Source organism: Guillardia theta, assembly GCF_000315625.1.
Source record: "Guillardia theta CCMP2712 unplaced genomic scaffold GUITHscaffold_129, whole genome shotgun sequence".
In the NCBI taxonomy this organism is placed as follows: domain Eukaryota; class Cryptophyceae; order Pyrenomonadales; family Geminigeraceae; genus Guillardia; species Guillardia theta.
This window is the reverse complement of record NW_005434545.1, coordinates 134,612-154,930: the sequence shown is the minus strand read 5'-3', so window position 1 is coordinate 154,930 and position 20,319 is coordinate 134,612. Positions and strand designations below refer to the sequence as shown.

Below are 20,319 nucleotides of genomic sequence, written 5' to 3'. Positions count from 1 at the left end.
TGCCCATATTCTGCTATTCTGTCTCCATTGCCATCTGACTTCCGCACGATGAGTTGTGAATACATGCTTTCATCAATACCAACAATCTATGATGCTGTCAAAGTAAGCCCTGTACCTTAATCTTCTATCTGCCTATCTTCCTGTCTGTATCCCTATCTTCCTGCCTGCCAACTGCCTTCACCATTATCTACCTGTACCTCCCCCTGCTCCCTTGCTCTATCCCACCATCGCCATGATAATACCGAAGGGGCATTCAACGTTACAACCGTTAAATTTTATTGAAACGTAATGTAACGTTTCCAAGATGATGGGGGTATTTTAGAAGGCTTTCGATGGGGTGGTCTGAAGGAGGGGTACTTGTCATATTGGAATGGTGGGGTGGTCTCTGGGACTGTAGCGTAGGGGTTGTCATCGGAAGAAAAGGCGGGAAATGAAGGGCGAGGGGAGGGCAATGCAGGCGAGGGAGCCAGGGATGAAGATGGAGGGAGGAATGGTGGGAGGCAATGGAACAGGATCAGGAGGTTATCAGGCAGGAGATTGTCAGTGATTCAAGAGTGTCCAAGAAATATGGTTGATCGACCAGTGCCAACATTCAGCATGCTGTGATAGAAATGAAAGTATGGATTCATCTTGATCGTGAGCATGTATCAGGAGCGAAGATGTCGAGGATGTCTACTATGATTGTAGACAAGTAACAATCGTGTCAGTGCCTAGTTGGTACCGAAATATTGATGGATCTTGTTGTTTTGCAGGTCGGAGGCCCCCGTCAGATGAAAAGGCTGACAACGAGAAATGCTCACCTGGAGGGGTTTTGCTCCATGCAATTCGCCCCCGGGATCAAGGACAGGAAACTTGTGACTTGCGGAAGTGACTGCCTTGTGAAGATCCACGACCTGGAGAAGTACGGGGACGAAGGCAATGATGTGGAGGAGATTGACCATTTTCATGGCCCAGTGCATGTTGTGGCCGTCAGTCCCAACGGACAGAGTGTTGCAGCTGGTGGAGAAGAGAGCCTTGTGGCGTTGTTCAGAATGGAGGATGCAGATTTTGAACGGAACGTCACTCGTTGCTCCCTTCCAATCCGGGATCTGGCTTTCAGCCAGGACAGTTCATTCCTTGCTATCGCTTCTGATGACTCTGAGATCAAAATCGTCAACGTCAACAATGTTGAAGAATTCAAGACTTTGCAGGGGCATGAAGGTGGTGTCAAGTCTGTGAGCTTTGATCCAAAGAACGAATTCTTGCTCTCCACTGGATCCGATCGCAGCCTCCGTATCTGGGATGTTGAGTCTGGAACAGAGAAGCACAAAATCAGCCAAGTCCTGGAAAAGGATGCTGCATCTTCCATCAAGGATGGTGTCCCTGCCAACCTGTGCAGAGTAGCATGGTCCCCCGATGGATCAATCTTTGCAGTTGCAGGTTCTCGCGACATCAAGATCTTTGAGCGGGAAGACTGGAAAGAGGCAGAATCGTGCGTTGGTGGACATTTGCAAAATGTCACCGATCTTGCATTCAGCTCCAACGGGCTTTATTTGCTGTCTGTCGATACCTCCGGTGTCATTGTGATATGGGATATCAGCTCAAGAGAGTCCATCAAGAGGTGCATTCATGTGTTGTTGCTTGTTGTGCTCACTGTGTGCGGCAGGTACGAGAACTCATCAAAGATTCTGTCTGCAAGATGGGACCCTTTTTCGAACAGTATTGCTTTGATATCTGTTGAAGGAACATACGGACTCGTTGATGGTGTTATTCCAAGCGACAAAATTGGTCCAAATGACAGAGTAGATAGTGACCAAGCAGATGTCGATTCAGTTGGTGATTTAGATGAAGATGCGCTGGACTTGGATCAAGCAGACCCATCTGCATATAAACAATCCAACGTGCAGTCAGTGTCTATAAGTCGCCCGATTCCTCAAGCTTCCTTTCAGCCTCAGGTACTTGATCCTTGCACTTGAAAACGCAACTCACCTGTGGTAGTCGACGCCAGTTGAATTGAAGAGAAGATTTCTCACCTACACCACTGTTGGGCATATCACAAGTCGCAACGAATCGACATACAACGCTATCGAAATCGAATTTGCAGATATCAACACTCATCGTCCAATCAGGTTCAACGATTTCACAGGATTCACGATGGCCGCAATGGACGCTTCAGGGGCTGTATTTGCAAGTCCTCAGGTATTTAATATTTTGCAAGCTGAAAACCAATCTGATCTTTGTCTGGTCGTAGGTCAGAGAAAGGAATGGAGATCTGAATTTGAGCACTTTATCATATCGCCCCTTCGATTCGTGGGCATCCCAGTCAGATTGGACAACAACCATGCCTGAGAATGAGGAGATTATGGCCGTCGCAACGAGCGAATCTTGGGTAGCTGCTGCCACTTCAAAACGGATTTTGCGAATCTTCAGCACTAGTTGTGTCCAGTTGATGACAGTGATGTTCCCAGGACCTGCACTCTGTATGCACGGCTGCAATGACTTCCTATGCTTTATCTATCATACACCTTCGTCTCCTTCACTGTCTGGAGATCAAGAATTGCAATTCCTCCTCATGAATATCAGTACGAAGACGACAGTCGCACGCGGACCAGTGTGTTTGTCTCCTGGATCAAAATTGGAATGGTTGCAGGTGAAACTCAATCGTTTTCTAATGCACCTCAATTTATGAAATCCATCAGGTAACAGAGACAGGCATGGTAGCGATAATGGATTCAGAAGGCATGGTAATGGTGTACAGTCATGCAGAATTCTCGGGGCAATGGATCCCGATGTTGGACATCAAGACTTGCAACAAGCATCAACGTGACTGGTTCTGGCCTATTCGGATCACGGACTCTAATTTGCTCGGTGTCGTATGCAAGATTGAGAAGAGGTATTGCAAAAATGCAATTATTCCTTGATGACGCGTGTTCCAAAGGTACCCAGACGTGCCCCAGCCAGTGCTAGTCAAGTATGACTTAAAGATGCCGATCCTTCCGGGCCATGACTTGGAGGAACCATGGTTGAGAGGCAGCATCTTCGTCAATTTTCAAGCTTCTCAATCCGGAGGTGACGACGACGACATTGATGTGATGAAGTTGGAGTTGGACAAGAAGTTGATTCAACTCATCAACGCAGCATGCGAGCAGGTACTTCATTTCATACGCTTTCTTTCTGGTTCTAAAGCAATGTTGTGTAGCGCAAATTGGCCAAAGCTCTGGACTTGGCGAAACAGATTTCTAGCGAGAAAGCGCTCGAAGCAGCCATCACGCTTGCAAACCGCCATAGACTTCCCAACCTTGCTGAGATCATGGACGAATATCGACAAGTGAGATTCCAGGAGCTTGAGGTTGAGGAAGAAGAGCCGATGATGCTGATGGAGGAAGCCCCGGTAGAAGAGCATTCTGAACCTGCTTCGCCGACTAGAGACCAGATGGACGAGGAACCTGAAGAGGTTCACAATGAGCCTCGACGGTTTGTTGATCCGAGCCCAAGCTCGCGCTCCAAAGCAGAGACCCCGACGGGGCGTCCCATCAAGGACAACAAGTCTAACTTGTCGAATCTTTTCTCCGTGAAGAACAAGCTGATCAACAAGGTAAACAGTTTGCACTCCCCAGTGCAAGTACGCCTTGCTGACCTCACTTGCCAGTCCGACTCTGCCCCCAAGGGAAACTTCATGGAAAAGATCAACGCTATTAAGAAGAGCAGCTCCACTAGCAAACCCAAGGCAGCTCCAGCTATGCCCTTCGGTGTCAGTCGCCTTGGCAAGAGCAAGACGGGGAAGTGAGCGCACTGCTGGAGGCAAGAGAACGTCTAGGCAGAGAGACTTTACACTCATGTAATTGTTTTCAAAAGAAAAACTCTACTCTACATACAGAATCATTCACATAGATACAATACTGTACAAAACCCAATGTACATGGACGACCGATGCTACAGGTCTTCGTTCACCTCCAGACATCCTTGACCATCTCCTGCCATCATCCGTCACTAGGAGCCGAGCAGAACAGTCATTGAGTCAAAAAGAGTTCAAACATCCCTCACGGCAAGTTTGACTTCATAACAGCGAGGGCTGGTTGGAACGAGGCAGACAGCGCTACGACTACAATACAGCAAAAAGCTGTACTCATGTCGCACCCCAGCCTTCCTCGTATCCTCGCACCCCTCCCTGCTTCAGATATCCTCAAACTTTCATGTGAATCATCGGGCAGCTCTCGCTCGGTATCACCCACAAGACACAAGCTCACGCTCACCATTATCTCCGTCGCCCACGTGCCTATATCCACCTCTTAGTCTGCTAGAGGAAAGAATCCTGTCAGATTGCGAAGCAAGAAGATGACATTTGCGAAAGCAACATGCCCTGGAACACATAACGCAGCGTTCGAGAAAAGAAGCCTTCACAGGTTGATATAGCATCAGACTTGTCCCTCACGCATAGCATTGACAATCTATCGCGAGGAAAGATTCTGTGCATGGGCATGACATATGAAGGGAACATGGTGACTTGGAGAAGAGGAGACAGTGAAGACAGTGCTGTTGGTGCGTGTGGTGATGGGCAGGAGCGGTGGAAGGTGTGTGTTCAGCAGCAGGACTGGGAGCAAGAGCATCAGCACTAAGCTTACCATTGTTCACGTGAAGCGCCGAGCTGTGACAAAGGGGGTACTTGGAGGAGGGGTACTAATTGATACAAAAACATTACTACAGACCGGGTACTGCATCAAGGTGTTCCATGAGGGTGGGTGGGGTACTGAGAGAGGATTGAGCGGGGAAGAGGGGGCAAAGGGCACGTGCGCAATGGCGGATGGAATGGAAAAAGAAGAAGTGTAAGTTGAAGAACCATGACGAGACGATGACGATGACGATGTTGATTGGGGATTTTTGTGGTGGTTAACTCGATGAGATCGATACGGTGGTGAGGACTTTGATATTGAGCTAGATTGAGGAGATGTTATGTGGGTTTATATGTTGGTGACGCGAAGGGGAGATTTCGACCATGGGGATCGTCGGACTATATTCGTTCTCAAAGATATTTACCTGTCACAATTCAGTTAATTGCAAACTCCGTGCTGAATGTCTTCTGGTCCCCAGGATTGACAACGAAAATGAGAACGAGGAATCCGATAGTGAGGACGAGGTGTTCCTTGACCCAGAAGCCGATGGTGGAAGGAGGATTGTTGAGCTGGAGGGCCAAGACATGGACGAGGACGAGGACGAGGAAATGGAAGAAATGCAGGGAGAAGACGACGATGATGAAGCTGGGCAGGATGTAGACGAGGAGGCAGAGGAAGAGGAAGAGGAGGTGCTAAATGTGAATATTCCAGCAATATTGGCAATACTCACGAGTTAACCAGGAAGTTGAAGATGTGTCAGCATCAAAGTTGATCGGACACACAGATCCAGTCTACTCAGTTGCCGTTCATCCTACCATGGCTGACATCATCGCCACGGGCAGCGGCGATGACACGGCGTCCATTTGGAGCAAGTGCGTTTTGTGTCACTGCCACCCACTTTGTCTCACTGGCGTGCTGGTGCAGGTCGACGGGAGAGAGGAGGGTGTTGGCCGGACACTCCGACACAGTCGTGTGCGTCGCCTTCAATGCGAGCGGGTCGATGCTGGCGTCGGCCGGCATGGACGGGCTGGTAAAGATCTGGAACCCGATGGACGGCTCGCTGCTGAGGACGTTGGAAGGACCGTCGGAGGACATCACTTGGATCAACTGGCACAGCAAGGGTGACGTCATTATCGCAGGCAGCTCTGACATGTCGATCTGGATGTGGAACGCGGCGACCGGGGCGTGCATGACAGTCCTGAGCGGCCACAGCGACAGCGTCACATGCGGGCAGTTCACAGAGGACGGGAAGCTAGTCATCACCGGCTCGGCAGATTGCTCAGCTCGCATCTGGAACCCCAAGGACGGCAGCTGCCTGGTGAACCTTTCGGACCCGAAGAACGCCGGGCACTTCCATCAAGGGGGGGTGACATGCTTGGATACCAAAGGCGATCTCCTCCTCACGGGTAGTGAAGACTCTACGGCAATCCTCACCACCATCCACTTCGGAGCCGACGGAACTCCCACAGCCAAGGTCGTCACCACCTACAGGCAGCACACTGACGGCGTGGAGAGTGTCGCCATCGCACCTCGCACACACTATATAGCGACAGCAAGGTCAGCTGCAACACTCGCTTCTCTTCCCTTCTCACATGATCGTTTCGGCAGCCTGGACAGTAAGATTTTCGTCTACGAGATGAACCATGACGTGCCACGGTACATGTGCCAGCATCGCGCAGGGGTCACGAAGGTCTGTCAGCTCCTCATGCTTTCTCTCCTCCACTTCCTGACGAATGCATCAGATCGCATGGCATCCTACACGCGACATGCTTCTCTCCACCAGCCTTGACAAGACTCTCATGGCATGGGACGGCAAGACTGGGTCTTGTCTCGCACGATTCACAGGGCATAAGAACGCTGTCATGGACGTGGCGGCGTCGCCTGTAGACAACCATCTTGTGTCTGGTGGCGATGATAACTTAGCTCTTGTATGGCAACTGTAAATGTCACTATGAACCCACTGCTGCTCAGCGATTAGCTCGAGTCTCAGGCTTGTAGCCTGCCGGGTGAATTGTGTCTCACTTGAGTCCGGGGCGGGCCGTCCCGCCCGCCGTCCCGCCCGCCGTCCCGCTGTCTGTTTGTCTGCCCGCATCCCCTCTCATTCACAGTGCATGTGCTCGGAGGCTGACGGCTGAAACCACCTGCCCAAAGCATTTGGTACCCTCAATTTTCAATTGAAATCATCTGCCAAAACATGGTAGGGTAACTACCCCCACCCCCATGAGGATCGGGCTAGCAAATGGAGAAGAACGATGGGCATGGGGGTTGGTCGACCATGGCGCCACCATGGGCGAAGATGCCGCAGCGGAACATGCAGGCTACACAGGACGCGTATGCTGCAGGATTCGCTGAGGGGCAGGCGAGGTTCGAGGCGTGGGTGCAACAGGGAGGGTTCAACAGACTCTTTGCTGAGAATTGCGCGGTGAAGACAGCAATGAGCGGGGCGATCGGAGGAGGAGGAGGGATCCTTCTGGGCGCATTCCTCGCACCTTTCGACGGTGTGAATGGACTGAGGGTGAGTTGGATGGGATACGGTTGGTGTGTTCGCTCGTGTGCTCCGACATGACATGATTGCCGTTTTGTCGCTGCTCGGCCAAATATTGCGGCTGCTTGTGTGTGATTGAGCATCCTGGCATTGAACGGCATTCTTTGACAGGCCGCGGAGACTACAACGGCAAAGGAAACTGCGATAGCGACCTGGCATCATACAGCCTCGAAAGCAAAATCCATGGGAAAGACGTTTGCAGCTATCGGGGCGGTATACTCGCTCAGTGAATGTCTTGTTGAGCGGGTGATGCCTCCCTGTGCCTGTCTTTCTCCTCTCTCTGATGCCTGACTCCTTCTAGTATCGAGCTCGCTCTGACCTCAAGAACTCCGCCTACGCTGGCTGCTTGTCCGGGGCGTTCCTAGCACGCAAAGGTGACTTGTAACTGCCCCTTTACTCTCGTCACCCGTGCTATCAGCTGGAGGAGTGGGGATAGCAGGAGGATGTGCAGGCTTTGCTGCATGGTCACTAGCCATGGTGAAGACACGTCTGACTAGCATGAGTTTGCTTCGCTGAAATCGCCTTTTCTTAGGAATCATTCATGCATTCACCAGCGGGGGAATCCATGTTCAAGACACAGGAGCATTCATAGTGTACTTTACAACGAGTTGCTACTCAAACTCTTGTATACTGTTGTCTCGAGAGTCTTGAGTACTCTGTATGCATCAGCTCATATAAGAGAGCGTCTGGAGGATTGTGCAGACTTGAAACTCCGCAGGGAGTTCCCCCAGCTCTGAGCCGACAGCGGCCTCCGCTTATCGTCGAGGCGATCAGCCCTCTCCAGCTCGAGCAGCTGCGAGCGGTAGCTGGCCTTCAATCGAGGCGATGAGCCTTCCTTGGGGGAGGAGATCGGGGTGGGACTAGTCCGCGGACTTTCATATTTGACGAACATGCGGAAGGCTCTGACCCACTTGTCAAAGTCCTCGAACTTGGTGGCAGCGAGCATGACGGTGTCCTGAAGGAGGGGGGAGTGAGAGGAGAGTTGGGGTGCAGCTGGGGTACCTTGGACGTGACGACCCTGCAGCTGAGAAAGTTCGAGGGCTGCTCGTCGAGCACTATCTCCTCTGCTGATGAGATTTCCTGGAGATTGAAGAGTTCCCTGAAGTTGAGATCGTCCTTGTCGTCATAGACTTGGACCGTCCCGTGCTGGTTCACCCGCAGGTACTTGTGCTCCCATGAGTGCGTGCGGAAGTCGACGGCGTCGGCTAAGAGGACATAAAGAGGCCCGCTCGGAAGAGAGCCCGTCGCGAGCAGCCTCAGGATCCTCCGGTCGACCGGCATCAGCTCGTATCTGTTCTTCTCGACGGGTGACTTGCGGCCTCTGACCTTGCTCTGGCTTGACTCTGAGTAGAACATTGTCACGTCTCGTTTCCCAGGGATCGAGGCGGACAGGTACGACTGCAGATACTCCTTGCACGCTTCGTCCGGCGTGCTCCCTGGTCAGGGCATGTCAGGGGCCGAGACATGGTTAGCAGCTAAAGAGGGGCGTTGAGAGGGAACGAGTGAAGGCATCAAGTGAGGGGGAGGAGTGAAAGAAATCAGGGGGTGGGTGGGGAGAACCTTCGTAGACTCCCTCCAGCTCTCCCTCCTTGTAGGTTTTACAGCGATGAATCTCCGACAGGACCTGTCGCAGCTTGATGGGGTTGAACATGTCATCCTTGACTGTGACACTGCGCGACTGGAAAGTGAAGGGCTCCCAGACGTCGCTCATCCACTTGGAGTATCGCTCCATGCTGCACAGCAACTTAGTCGATCTCTTCCTCTCAGAGGTCCTCGTCTCACCTTGGCGTCTCCTTGCCGCCACTGAACGTCTCCTGAAGATACTTCCTCCTGTCGAGCGCTTCCGTGTAGCCGTTCCTGCTGTACGCCCTCCTCCTCTCCGCCTGGTGGATGCGCGACTTCAACTCGGCGTTGATCATGGTCCTTGCTGCCTTCTCATGCGGGGTCAACAGGTCTGGCCGGAAGTACAACTGCCGGCACGTGATGCTGTACCTCGTCGTCTGCCCGTTGGATGCGACGGCGATGTAGTACCTGCCGTACCCGAACTTGCTCCGGCCCGGCCTGATGTGAATGCAGTTCTTCTTGGCTGAGCCGATGTCGAACATGGTGGGGCTCGCTGCCTCCCCCTTCCTCACGTAGAAGTCAAGGGCCTCGTAGACGTTGTTCAAGGAGGAGACTTCGACCTCCAAGAACGTCTCGTGGAACTTCTTGCTGAACTCAACGACAAACTCATGGCAGGCGTCTCGGGCCCCCAGGGTCCTCACCACCATCTTGTCCACTGGTATCGGCGTGATGGTTCGCGCTGGCTTCTTCCGCGGTTGGGCCCCTGCTGCTCACTGACTGCCGTCGAGAGGGTAGCCATGTCGAGCATGGACCTGACAGACGGGTCTTGCTTCAAGGAGTCACGGCAGGGAATCATCGCCCTCATAGCAGTGAGGGAGTGGATGAGTTCGTCTGCTTCATGCAGGTGCGCAGTCTGCTTCTGAAACCTCATCTTGAACGACATGGCCTTGCTTCCAACCTGCTTCCCTTCTTTGGCGTTCCGCCTCTTGTTCGCAACTTCTCTTGTCCTCTCCATGTCCTCCTGGTCGACCCTTGCTGTTGTCCCACGAAACATTGTCACACTATCCCGCTGCAGCGGGGTCTGCGCTCCTTTCTCCTCCTCCTCCTCCTCCTCGTGCATAGTGTGCGGCTGATTCACAGTCATCTCCCTAGCAGAACTGAATGCTGACATCAGAGCTTGTCACACTCGCTGATCCCCTTGAACGCCGGCCCCAGTCACTGTCTCAGAAGATCGTTCCGAAGTTCCTTCCCCTCCGAGTCCATCACACTGTGACATGCTTCACTCACTAAGTCACCGTGACCGTCTGTGGCAAGAGTCTGATCAGTCTGAGCTCAGTGCCGCAATTTCTCGGGGGGGATACCAACAGAGCTCTGCCGCAAGCCAGAGTGACATGCTAACATTCAACCATTCAGTGCCGCATTTCGGACTCCGGCTCAAGTTCTCGAAGGCGACAAGGCTCATCGGCTGCATACTGTCAGGGACAAGATACTGATCTTCATCCGATCGCGGCTGGCCATACTGAGCGACAAGCGACTGATCTTCAACTCCGCCATCTTACAACCGTCACTATGCTGGAGGATGTGCTACGATGCCGCACCGGAACCCTGGGCCTACTAGTAACGGCCCGGGCCGAGTCCGAGTCCACGGCGGCCGCGAGTCAGGCCCCGGCCGGGCCGGGCGGCGGGCCGCGCGCCCTATGATCGGGCGATTCTCAGATCGCTCCGAATGCTGAAACGAAGGAGGAGATCCGGGAATGGCGAAGGGAGCGCGAGGAAGGCGGAGGACGACGAGAAGGAAGATGACGAAGAGGAGAACAGACTCATACTCAGTGAGCTGCCAGACGATGCCATGGTGAGCCATGCTTACCTCCACGATCACTGTTGTATGTTGGCCGCCATTGCCCGCGCCTAGACAACAAAGAGAAGATGTCACCGTCTCCCTTGATAGAGCAGAAGAGAGATGCTGGTACAATGGGATGCGACATGTGACGTGCTTTCAGGTTGCGTTCGAGCTGTTGCGACAACAGTATCCCAAGTGCCCAGTTGCGGGCGCCTACCCTGTGGTCTTGGTCTCGCAGGTGCCGTCTCTGCGGGTGGAAGGGGGTGGAGGTGTTCTCTTATCCTCACCTCTATGTGCATGATCAGATCTACTCCATCGTCAAGAGCCGAACCGAAGTCGACCGGCAGCTGGACAATGCTGTCAAGAAGAGGGTGAAACTGTTATCACAACATTTCCTGGTTCCTGATATTCCGACAGGATATCCGGACTTTCAAGCTCATAGGATACGCCAACGATGAGCTGATCATGAAGACTCCGGACTATTTGCGCCTCCTGCAAGAAGTCCTTACGTTCAGGAAGAAAGCGAGGTGAGAACTTGGAATCAGGTCCGTTCGGAGTCTGAAGCCCCTTGTCTAGTCGTTCTAGATGTACAGAATCTCGAGAAGAAAAACAGATCGACACAGGTGCCTCCTTGACATCTCCTTGCTCCTTCATAGCCCTCGTCCAGCTTTTCGCATCGCGGACCAGCTTTGCAGTCAAGGCTCAACGAAGCGCAAGAAGATAGAAGCTAAGAACGATGAAGAACTGAATCGACCAAAAAGAGGAGTGGAAGAAGGTAGAGAGCAGGACTGTTGCTTGCTCGAGGTTGGTGACCACAGCTTCAAGTGTTCAGCCGATTCGTTGCATGTGTCATCAGTCGGGTCCTAGTTGCCTCTTTCGTTGTTTCGATGCTCAAACAAACCTCTCCAGTGTCACCACCCAACAATAATGCAATCTGATTTACAAGACTTCCTCAAGCTCGCTCCACCGGAGCTTGTCGACGTGCCGGGTCTGCTGTCTTGGAGAGAAGAATGGCTCTCTGACGATGTCGAAGATGCTTTCAGATCGTCTCTGCGATCCTCAGAAACCTGGAGCGATGAAGACGTGATGATCGCTGGACTCCTCTGTTCCCATTCTCAACACGAAGCAGGTGAAGGTAGCCCAGAGGATACTCACCGATTGTGGCGTACTGGTGCAAAGAGACAACCTTTCCTTCATCTTTGCTCTTCCGGTTTGGCATTGCCCGAAGATTCCGCATTGTGGTTGACAACAATTTGAACGAAGGGGATGGGGCCTTTTTTCAACGAAATCATGCAGGGACGAAGAGAAATTCTCAATGTGAGAGGGCAAAAGGATCGTTTTGTAGGGAGTGACAATTAGGCAGGTCATCTCGAAGAGACGCTTTTCAGAGATGCTTGTTAGGGTATCTACGTTTGATCCCTCAACAGCACTGAACTAATCAACCTGCGATCCGCAGGAGATCGAAAAGATCAGGTTGAGATTTTCGACGCTCGGGATGCGGTATAAGTGGAATCCTCTTCAAGGTCGCAGGTAGTGAAGGTTGCACAGGTTTCACTTGCGAGATGTCATCGGGCACGGGAACATCGAGATATGCGAAACAACGACAGGTAAGCATGATGCTTGCAAATTTTCACATTGACGAACTGCAGGACCACTGCTAAAGTTTCACCATTTCTGAATGTCATATTCTGTGTTTGTAAATAGCAAAATGTAACAACACAACTACAAAACCTCAGTGATACTGAAAGTTTATTCACAAACAGCTGGAAGAGATCTCCCAGACTCCTTCGCACATCCTTCCGAGGTCACACTGCAAATGCGGAGCTTACAAGAACTCGACGGGGGCCTTGGACTCGTAGGTGGAGGTGGAGGCGCTGTACTGGCTCATCACCGACTTGTAGGAAGGCATGGTGAAGGGAGCAACGCTGTTGTACTCAGAGGAGTCGCGGTGAAGCTGAGTGAACATCTCTATAGGCAAAAAAAAATCAGTCGATGCAAGCTTCTCAGCCAAATACTTATAACAAGTACGAAAGAACGAAAAACACTGCCGAGTCATACAGCACAAGCATGTTCATATAAGATACTCTATTAGGAATATCGAAATACATCGTACAGTATTTACGTCCGAACCTTTGCAACACTCAAACACGCAATGAAACCATGCAAGATTTGATTTCTCATACCAAAATCAATCTCAACAAAAGAAAATTGGAATGAGTGCATAAAGACAAAGAGGCATGAATCACGACAAACTTCACGGACAGGTCTCAAATCGGTACCTACATCTGAACTAACTCATCCACTTCACCACCGTCTCCCTGTCCTGCCTCCAAATATCTTTCTATCTCTATAACCGCTCTAGTTTCCGCTCTCCGCCTGCAGCCTTCTCGCCATCTCTGCTGCTCTACCCGCAATCTCCCCTCGCTCGCTGCCATACCGATTCGGACGATATGAAGAGTCAATCCTGACTCTTCGTATTTGATGTAGGGGCTGTCCCCCCTCATCCCCAAATTACCGGGCCCGGCCCGCCCGGTCTAGTTCCCGGGTCAGACTGAGTGAGTACTAGTCAGTTGTTGACAAAGATTCAACCACCCCACCCTACCTTTCATCATGATTTAGCTACCCGTCATCGACCCCTGACAGGGTGTTCAACTTACCAACCTCTCCTTCTCCCCAGAAAGTACCCACCCTTTGTACCGCAAACGCGTGTTTAGACTACCCCTACTACCCTGTGGCTCCCCTTATATGCCTACACCTCCTGAACGCAATCATCATCTTCCTCACACTACCCCACCAATTCCCATTACTACCCACCATCGTTTGCACCACCACCTGAATCACCTGACCACCCTACCTGTCCCTCATAATATACCCTATCTACGTACCATCACGGGTCCTTGGGCCATGTACAATTAAGTTTGGTACCCTACCCCACGTCCATTCGGAAAGCTATTGACCCACCCTATATCTGAGAGGCCCTGGGTCCATTGCAAGAGTCTTCGAGAATGTACGGAATGTCGCACGAAACAAAATGAAATTACTACCCGTCCTTTTTAGTTTCTTGAGAGGTCAAAAATCTCATCGTTGCGTTAGCTGTTCGCACGTGATGTCGCGACTGTACCCCTCCTTGTACCATATATTAACCCATTTGTTCGAGGGTCCACATACCCTACCTAGGAATGAGCACCTATTTCCTGGCAATTTTCACCATGTGATGAAATATTTGAAGGATCTCTTCTAGAATCGATCTCCCATATGTTCTTAGCAACTGAGTACCCAACTGGTGTCTACCTTACCCCCCCTAGGTTGCATTTCTCTCGATGACTCTGAAGTCTATATTGCCCATCCCTCTCACATTCCTAGTTTGTCCCCACCCCATATGATAAACTACCCCTGAAAATCCATGAAACCACCCCGCCATTTTCTTTGAGTACCCTATAACCCCACCTCAAGTCAGTTGAGACTACCCCACCCCTCTGGAGACTTTCTTTTTTCATACTCCTGCACACTTTCCCGCCTTTCAAGTGACCACCCCTCCTGCGAACACCCATGCATCAACCACCACCCACATAAACCTCGAGAAAAGTACCCCTGGTATGCCTTGAGCACCCCACCCGCTGGCCGATCAGGCAGCCTGCATCGCCGCCGACTGCGCTCCTGCATTCCAGAGCCAGCTCGTCCTTCCTCCCTTCTTCTTCCTCTCCTCCTAGCTCTTGCTTCCTGAACTCGTTCCACTCTCTTGTTATCTCCTGAAGCCTCAGCGTCATGTTCTTCGGCGGCGGCTTCGATGGCTTTCCAGGAGGCTTTCCTGGTGGCGCTGGAAGAGGCTCACAAAAGGTGGACAACACTTCGCTCTACAAGGTGCTCGGACTCGAGTCGAACGCGTCGGACTCCGAGATCAAGAAAGCCTACAAGAAGCTTGCTATCAAGCACCATCCGGACAAAGGTAGCAGAACTTGCCTCTCCGAACCTCTGCTCTTGCATGCTTGTTTTGTTGTCCATTTCTCTCAAGCATGCGTGTGCTTTGTCGCTCTTTTTCTTTCTAATCGTGAGATGCTTGTCATGCTTGATCGATTGACGTTTGATTCTAGGTGGAGACGAAGCAACGGTGAGAAAGAAATATTAATGTCGAACAGCCTTGTGCTCCTGCAATTTCATGCCTGAATCAAAATATTTTCCTCTTCCTAACCGATGCGCACAAATCTTTAGTTCTCTCTGTGTCTCCTTTCTCTCTTTTACGAAACTGTCACTGGTACTTCTTGACGATGTATGCTTTCTAGTTCAAGGAAATCACCAGAGCTTACGAGATCCTCTCCGACGAGAACAAGAGAAAGCTGTACGATGAAGGCGGCGAGGAAGCCGTGGAGAGTGGAGGAGGAGGTGGCGATGCGCACGACATTTTCTCTGCATTTTTTGGAGGGGGCGGAAGAAGGCAGAGAGGTCCGCAGAAAGGGGAGGATTTGGTTCATCCGATCCAAGTCGATCTGGAAAACCTCTACAACGGAAAGACCGTGAAGCTTGCCCTCACCAGGGACATCATCTGCACAGCTTGCAATGGATCTGGCAGCAAGAATCCCAACGCTAACACAACCTGCCAGTCATGTGATGGACATGGTGTGAAGCTCGTTGTGAGACAAATTGCTCCTGGTATGATCCAGCAAATGCAAGCTCGCTGCCCGGATTGCGAAGGTTCCGGCACCAGCATCAAACCCAAGGACAAGTGCACAGAATGTAGCGGAAAGAAGACAACCAAGGAGAAGAAAGTGCTTGAGGTCCAAATCGACAAGGGTATGAAGCACAACCAGAAGATCACGTTTGCGGGTGAGGCGGATCAGAAGCCTGGAATGTTGCCCGGCGACGTCGTCTTCGTTGTACAACAGAAAGAGCATCCAAAGTTCATTAGGAAGGGCGATGACTTGTTGATGCAACAGAGAGTATGACATTGTTTTCCTCCTCTCAACGAGCTTTTGACTTGCATGGTCAGATCAAACTTGTTGAAGCTCTCTGTGGCTGCCATTTCGTCGTTGAGCATCTTGACAAGAGAAAGCTTATTGTGAAGACGAAAGAGGGCGAGCTGATCCGTCCTGGCGATGTTAAGACTATTGAAGATGAAGGCATGCCCATGCATAAGAATCCTTTCGTGAAGGTCGGCAAGTGGACGAAGACATGTTCGTTCTGACTCGATAGCACAGGGCAAGCTTTACGTTAAGTTCGAGATCGAGTTCCCTGAGAACGGAAGCATCGCACCTGAAGACGTCAAAGCTCTGATCGGGGTAAGTTGCGTGTATTTCGTGCATTCTTGTATCAAGCAGAACTGTCCTCCTGAACGCAAGCGCTATTGTGTTATGGGAATTTTATCATATCTGCTGAGACAAAGGTGTTCTCTGACCGTGCTCGAACACAATGAAAAGCATGGACGAAATAGACACCGCAAAACTCATTCCCCTCTCCTCTGGCAAACCTTGGACGCTGATTATCTGACCATTCTTCAGGCTTTGCCGCCAGCTCAAGGAGTTCCTCCACACAACGAAGCCGAGGAGGTTGTCATGCATGACGCCGACATCCAGAACCTTGGCAAGGGAACTGGGCACGGTCGATCTGGTGCTTATGACGAGGATGACGATGAAGACATGCGTGGAGGACAGCGAGTACAGTGCGCTCACCAGTAAGGCAGTAGGAAAAACGTTCAAGAATAAAAGACCTCATGAAAATCTCAGTTGGAAAGCTTGTATTCTACAGCACTTGGCAGACTATCTTGTCTTCTTCGCGGAGGATTCCTTCTGTGGCGGAATCCAGTTCAATTTAGTTTCATCGAACGCCAAGTGGTCTTTGGCTTGCTTGGAGAGATGTTCTTCGATCACTTTCGGCGATACTGATATCAGATGCTGCCCCTTCCAGTACTTGATCAACCCCATGCTCTGAAGAGTAGTGATGATGTCATCTGCAGGGGAGAGATCAGCAAAAGGGCCACATGAACATCATGAGGGGAACCTGGCTTAAACGCAGTCATCTGTGAAATGTCTTTCACACTGAGATTTCCTCTCCGTTTCGACAAGACGTCCAAAAGCACAGATTTCCAGTAACTGCATCCCATCAACACCCTGTGAACTCAAGACATCACACTCTCACCTCCTGTAGCTGAGCAATCCCAAGTCTGAGAGAGGGCGTTCGGGGGTGCCAACCTTGCCCTCTCTCTTCGAGAGTTCATAGGAAAAGGAGATGAGGAATCGTCCATACCTGTGGGCAATCAGCCAGCACATGCACAGATCCCAACAAAATTGCCGTTTTCTCTGGTGAGGAGGAAGGACCATGATACAAGCAAGGTTGTGATCGTCTGGTGACTCCTTCTCCTTGGAGAAGTAACCCACCACATGACATCCGCTGCAACGGAGGTCATCTCATGTTTATGGAAATCAGTCCAAAGGGAACATACCGACTGTCCACTTCAGTCATGACGTAAAAGTAGAAACTGAAGAAAGAGTCACTTCGAAACCAAAAAAACGCTCAAACTCACGGGTCGACGTCGTAATACAAAGTTTTGTGATCGAGAAAAAGTTTGGATAACAGACATAAACTTTGACAATAAATTTTTGCTTTCTTCCCATCGACTTCAAACATGGAGATGTTGCCATCACGGTAAATTTCATCTCCTGGAGGATGTCGCCACTCACACTTGGCTTTATGCCTATCGAGTGTCCTGCAAAAACAATTAAGTGTGTGAAATTCAGGTTTTCGATTCTCTCTACTTCGCTTTCCGAAAGTATTTGAGGCAAAACTCGCATAGGTATAGCTTTGAGCATTTGCTGAATTCCTCAGGGTATGGAGAATAATACCTGAATGAACAAGAGCAACATCAGAGATATTTGACAGCGCTCGATTGGACTTTTACCATGTATCCATTTCATACATTCCCATTTCAATCTCCTGAATGTTCTTGACCTTCGTTGCTTGTTCTCGCTCATGCTCCAGGGCTGCTGTTGTTGGGTCAACGTCGCCAGGTAGAGTGGTATTGATTTCATCAAATTTTCGTTTCTGGGTTCGGGTCATCTTCTGAACAGAATCCAGCGATGAGCGATGGTCATCGTTCGTTCGTTGCTTCACGACTTCTTCTCCCACGCGATCGGACGGAACCCATTCATCAAGGCGTCTATCATAATCTTCGTAATGCAAATAGTATTCCCATGTTCCATCTTTATTCTGCCTTCTCTCAACTATTCTCGCTGTTTGAACGGTACCATTCTTCCACCTGCGAGCAGTAGTGAGGCGTTTCATCACTTAAAATGTCAGGCTTTGGGTACGTGCAGTTGTACAGCTTGTCAAGCATTTTTGGTTGTTCTTGATCTTTGCCTTCTTGTATATTTATCTCGGCCTCTTTCTCCAGTGATTCGCTCGAGCCATTTCGAAATTCGACGGAGGTAGTAAGGTTGCTTTCGTTGGAATCATCCTTGTTCACAGAATCTGTGTGATTCGTTCCCGCAGCATCTTGAGATGGCTGCGAAGGCTCTTGCTTCGATTCGTCTTGTTCGTGATTGTTTGAGATGGCAGCTGCTTTGACAACAACACGATCAGCTTGGCCAACACAAACACACACAGCCAACAGCAACCAAGAATTGCACGGATGCAAATGACACGTCGATCAAAAACGAAAACACAGGAGTGAGTATTGAGGAATCAGGAGCAAAGAGAGAAGCCTCCGGGGTGAACAAAGAGAGAAAAAGAAAAGGCAAAGCAAAACAAAACCATGGCAGCAACACTTGGAGGAAGGAGCAAAAGCAAGGCAGATGCATTATAACAAGTGTAAAATCGCAGGAGACCAACATGATGGAAACTTAGCTTCACAGCTAACACGAAACTCAACCATTGCATTGTAATTCACTTGCAACGAGAAGTTTTGATTTTGCACAAAGCATTGTGCCTGTGAGGCCCAACCAAAAACATGTCTATGACAGCTTCGCTGTCCCTCCTGCCATCCATTCTTCCCTCTAGAGATGTATTCTCCTCCTCCTCCTCCTTGCCCTCCTCCTCCTCCTCTTCCTCCTCTCCTCCTCCTCCTCTTCCTCCTCTCCTCCTCCTCCTCTTCCGCTTACCGACGTCCGGCATTTCTCCCTCGGACCAAGTTCCTATCCGATTTTGAAATCTTCTTTATAATTTTCAAAATATCAATTCGGTTTCATAAAAGCTGAATTTGGATCTTTGGGTCAAAATCTCAAAAAGCAGAACTGTTTGAAGAAATTTGGAATTTGAACAATTCTCCCATTTTATTTCCAAATTTTCATGAAGACATTCGGCAAGTATCCCAGTAACTTTGGTTTAAAATACACCTAAATTTTGAATTTTCAAATTTCCATCATCACCCCCTTCCAGATCTGACCGAACTACGGGTCCTCAGACTGTCTACCCTACCCCCTCAAATATCTTGATCGATATCTGGTTGGGGTGAGGCATTCATCCTAACACGGATTCTAGGACCCGGGTATGTCTTTGGACCTAGGACTGTGTAGATGGAAAAGGGGGTGGCAACAGGCAGAGAGGGTGGGGGTAGTAGAGGTGGTGGGGTACTTGTTACCTCTCCAGAACTTTCGCCGCGTGCCATGGCGGGATCGCTAGACAACAAGAGGACGAGGAGGACGAGGAGGCGATGGATCATGCCGAAAATGTGTGAGGACGAGGAAAAAGCAGTAAAAGAAGGCTGATGCTGATTGTGAATTGGGAACGAGGAGGTTTAGAAGCAGGAGACGGGGGGCTTGCAGCGTGGTCGTGACGAAGGGGGTTGTGTAATCTGACCAGAATGTTTGGGATGATTTTTGCTGCTCCTTCTTAAATCTGTTACAAGGTGTTATATTTTCCCATTCTTGTGTACGGACTATTGCTGTGTTAGCTCAAACTCCATGTGATGAACATGTCTCGCATGCTTCAACTAATAATCCGCTCATCCAACCCGATGGATGGAAAGGGTAGTGATCAATGGAATCTAGATTGAGACGATCACATTGTGCAAACATCGTCTCCACGTTTTTTTGTTGTTCTATCAATCATAGTTCTTGTTTGTTTCCTCTTTCGGAATTTGAGACAAGTGAACTGACTGCGAGGTTGAGTAGCAGCACAGATGTGTTGGTCATATTCAGACCTGCCTCGATGTTACTCTTGCGTTCTGACACGAATATCTTCTAAATAGATGGCTGAGCCCCAGTTTGAAACTGTTGGGAAGGCTTTTGTAGCCCATTATTACCAGGCATTCGATACCAACAGAGCTGGATTGGGCAGCTTGTATCAGGATCAGTCGATGTAATTTGAATGTCGTTGCGTGAAGGACGATGTTTGAGTGAGCATCGTAGGTTGTCGTGGGAGGGAGAGAAGATTCAAGGACAGGCCAATATTCTGAACAAGCTCACGGTGCCTGTGCGATCTCTCCTGCTCTCAAGTCGCTGATCTGCGCTTGCTACAGTCTCTGCCCTTCCAGCAAGTCGCTCACCAGGTCACCAGCATGGACTCTCACCCGACCGCAGGCGATGGTGTTCTGGTACATGTTTGCGGCAACCTCAAAGTAGAAGGGGAGGCAGAAGATCGTCCTCCTCTCAAGTATAGCCAGACCTTCGTCCTCATGCCCCTCCCAGGAGGTGGGGGATTCTGGGTCCTCAACGACATCTTTCGACTCAACTACGGATAAAGCTCAGCCTTCCTGTGAACACTAAACTTGTTGCTGTTGGACTTCATGCCTGTGAAACACATGAGGAGCGTGGGTGTCTCTTTTCTTCTCGTCCACCCACGAGTCTGGTACTCAA

General features: G+C 50.4%; 8 protein-coding genes across 8 annotated transcripts; 6 read left to right on the top strand and 2 right to left on the bottom strand.

Annotated features, from left to right (window-relative positions):
- Positions 1-503: 503 nt before the first annotated feature.
- Positions 504-3,766, top strand: GUITHDRAFT_146613 (hypothetical protein; the record flags this gene model as incomplete). Its single annotated transcript, XM_005822233.1, has 9 exons — positions 504-521; positions 753-1,600; positions 1,646-1,934; positions 1,978-2,178; positions 2,231-2,629; positions 2,679-2,872; positions 2,918-3,128; positions 3,215-3,574; positions 3,629-3,766. The coding sequence occupies 9 exons, from the start codon at positions 504-506 to the stop codon at positions 3,764-3,766; spliced, it is 2,658 nt and encodes an 885-aa protein (XP_005822290.1).
- Positions 3,767-4,759: 993 nt separating this feature from the next.
- On the top strand, positions 4,760-6,547 carry GUITHDRAFT_90300 (hypothetical protein). Its single transcript, XM_005822232.1, has 6 exons — positions 4,760-4,802; positions 5,068-5,278; positions 5,331-5,461; positions 5,514-6,146; positions 6,198-6,279; positions 6,332-6,547. The coding sequence occupies exons 1-6, from the start codon at positions 4,774-4,776 to the stop codon at positions 6,530-6,532; spliced, it is 1,287 nt and encodes a 428-aa protein (XP_005822289.1). The 5' UTR covers positions 4,760-4,773; the 3' UTR covers positions 6,533-6,547.
- A 281-nt stretch (positions 6,548-6,828) lies between these two features.
- Positions 6,829-7,726, top strand: GUITHDRAFT_118542 (hypothetical protein; the record flags this gene model as incomplete). Its single annotated transcript, XM_005822231.1, has 5 exons — positions 6,829-7,104; positions 7,246-7,380; positions 7,436-7,508; positions 7,553-7,611; positions 7,667-7,726. 5 exons carry the CDS (start codon positions 6,829-6,831, stop codon positions 7,724-7,726), a joined length of 603 nt encoding a protein of 200 aa, XP_005822288.1.
- On the bottom strand, positions 7,705-9,665 carry GUITHDRAFT_155541 (hypothetical protein). Its single transcript, XM_005822230.1, has 5 exons — positions 9,472-9,665; positions 8,917-9,436; positions 8,695-8,867; positions 8,137-8,570; positions 7,705-8,089 (listed from the first exon to the last, which is right to left on the bottom strand). Exons 1-5 carry the CDS (start codon positions 9,638-9,640, stop codon positions 7,805-7,807), a joined length of 1,581 nt encoding a protein of 526 aa, XP_005822287.1. The 5' UTR covers positions 9,641-9,665; the 3' UTR covers positions 7,705-7,804.
- A 758-nt stretch (positions 9,666-10,423) lies between these two features.
- On the top strand, positions 10,424-12,215 carry GUITHDRAFT_118540 (hypothetical protein; the record flags this gene model as incomplete). Its single annotated transcript, XM_005822229.1, has 15 exons — positions 10,424-10,549; positions 10,698-10,790; positions 10,843-10,908; positions 10,955-11,064; positions 11,114-11,160; positions 11,205-11,312; positions 11,363-11,397; positions 11,447-11,525; positions 11,571-11,620; positions 11,667-11,747; positions 11,801-11,854; positions 11,901-11,939; positions 11,994-12,037; positions 12,086-12,144; positions 12,187-12,215. The coding sequence occupies 15 exons, from the start codon at positions 10,424-10,426 to the stop codon at positions 12,213-12,215; spliced, it is 1,020 nt and encodes a 339-aa protein (XP_005822286.1).
- Positions 12,216-14,164: 1,949 nt separating this feature from the next.
- On the top strand, positions 14,165-16,253 carry GUITHDRAFT_97880 (hypothetical protein). Its single transcript, XM_005822228.1, has 6 exons — positions 14,165-14,483; positions 14,629-14,645; positions 14,818-15,471; positions 15,522-15,683; positions 15,730-15,810; positions 16,030-16,253. Exons 1-6 carry the CDS (start codon positions 14,303-14,305, stop codon positions 16,204-16,206), a joined length of 1,272 nt encoding a protein of 423 aa, XP_005822285.1. The 5' UTR covers positions 14,165-14,302; the 3' UTR covers positions 16,207-16,253.
- GUITHDRAFT_160203 (hypothetical protein) lies at positions 16,252-17,861 on the bottom strand (the record flags this gene model as incomplete). The annotated part of the gene is made up of 9 exons (XM_005822227.1): positions 16,252-16,478; positions 16,529-16,620; positions 16,667-16,774; positions 16,820-16,918; positions 16,971-17,006; positions 17,052-17,234; positions 17,284-17,370; positions 17,427-17,734; positions 17,784-17,861. The coding sequence occupies 9 exons, from the start codon at positions 17,859-17,861 to the stop codon at positions 16,288-16,290; spliced, it is 1,182 nt and encodes a 393-aa protein (XP_005822284.1). The 3' UTR covers positions 16,252-16,287.
- A 1,851-nt stretch (positions 17,862-19,712) lies between these two features.
- GUITHDRAFT_79942 (hypothetical protein) lies at positions 19,713-20,204 on the top strand (the record flags this gene model as incomplete). Its single annotated transcript, XM_005822226.1, has 3 exons — positions 19,713-19,822; positions 19,873-19,930; positions 19,983-20,204. The coding sequence occupies 3 exons, from the start codon at positions 19,713-19,715 to the stop codon at positions 20,202-20,204; spliced, it is 390 nt and encodes a 129-aa protein (XP_005822283.1).
- Between the last annotated feature and the right edge of the window lie 115 nt (positions 20,205-20,319).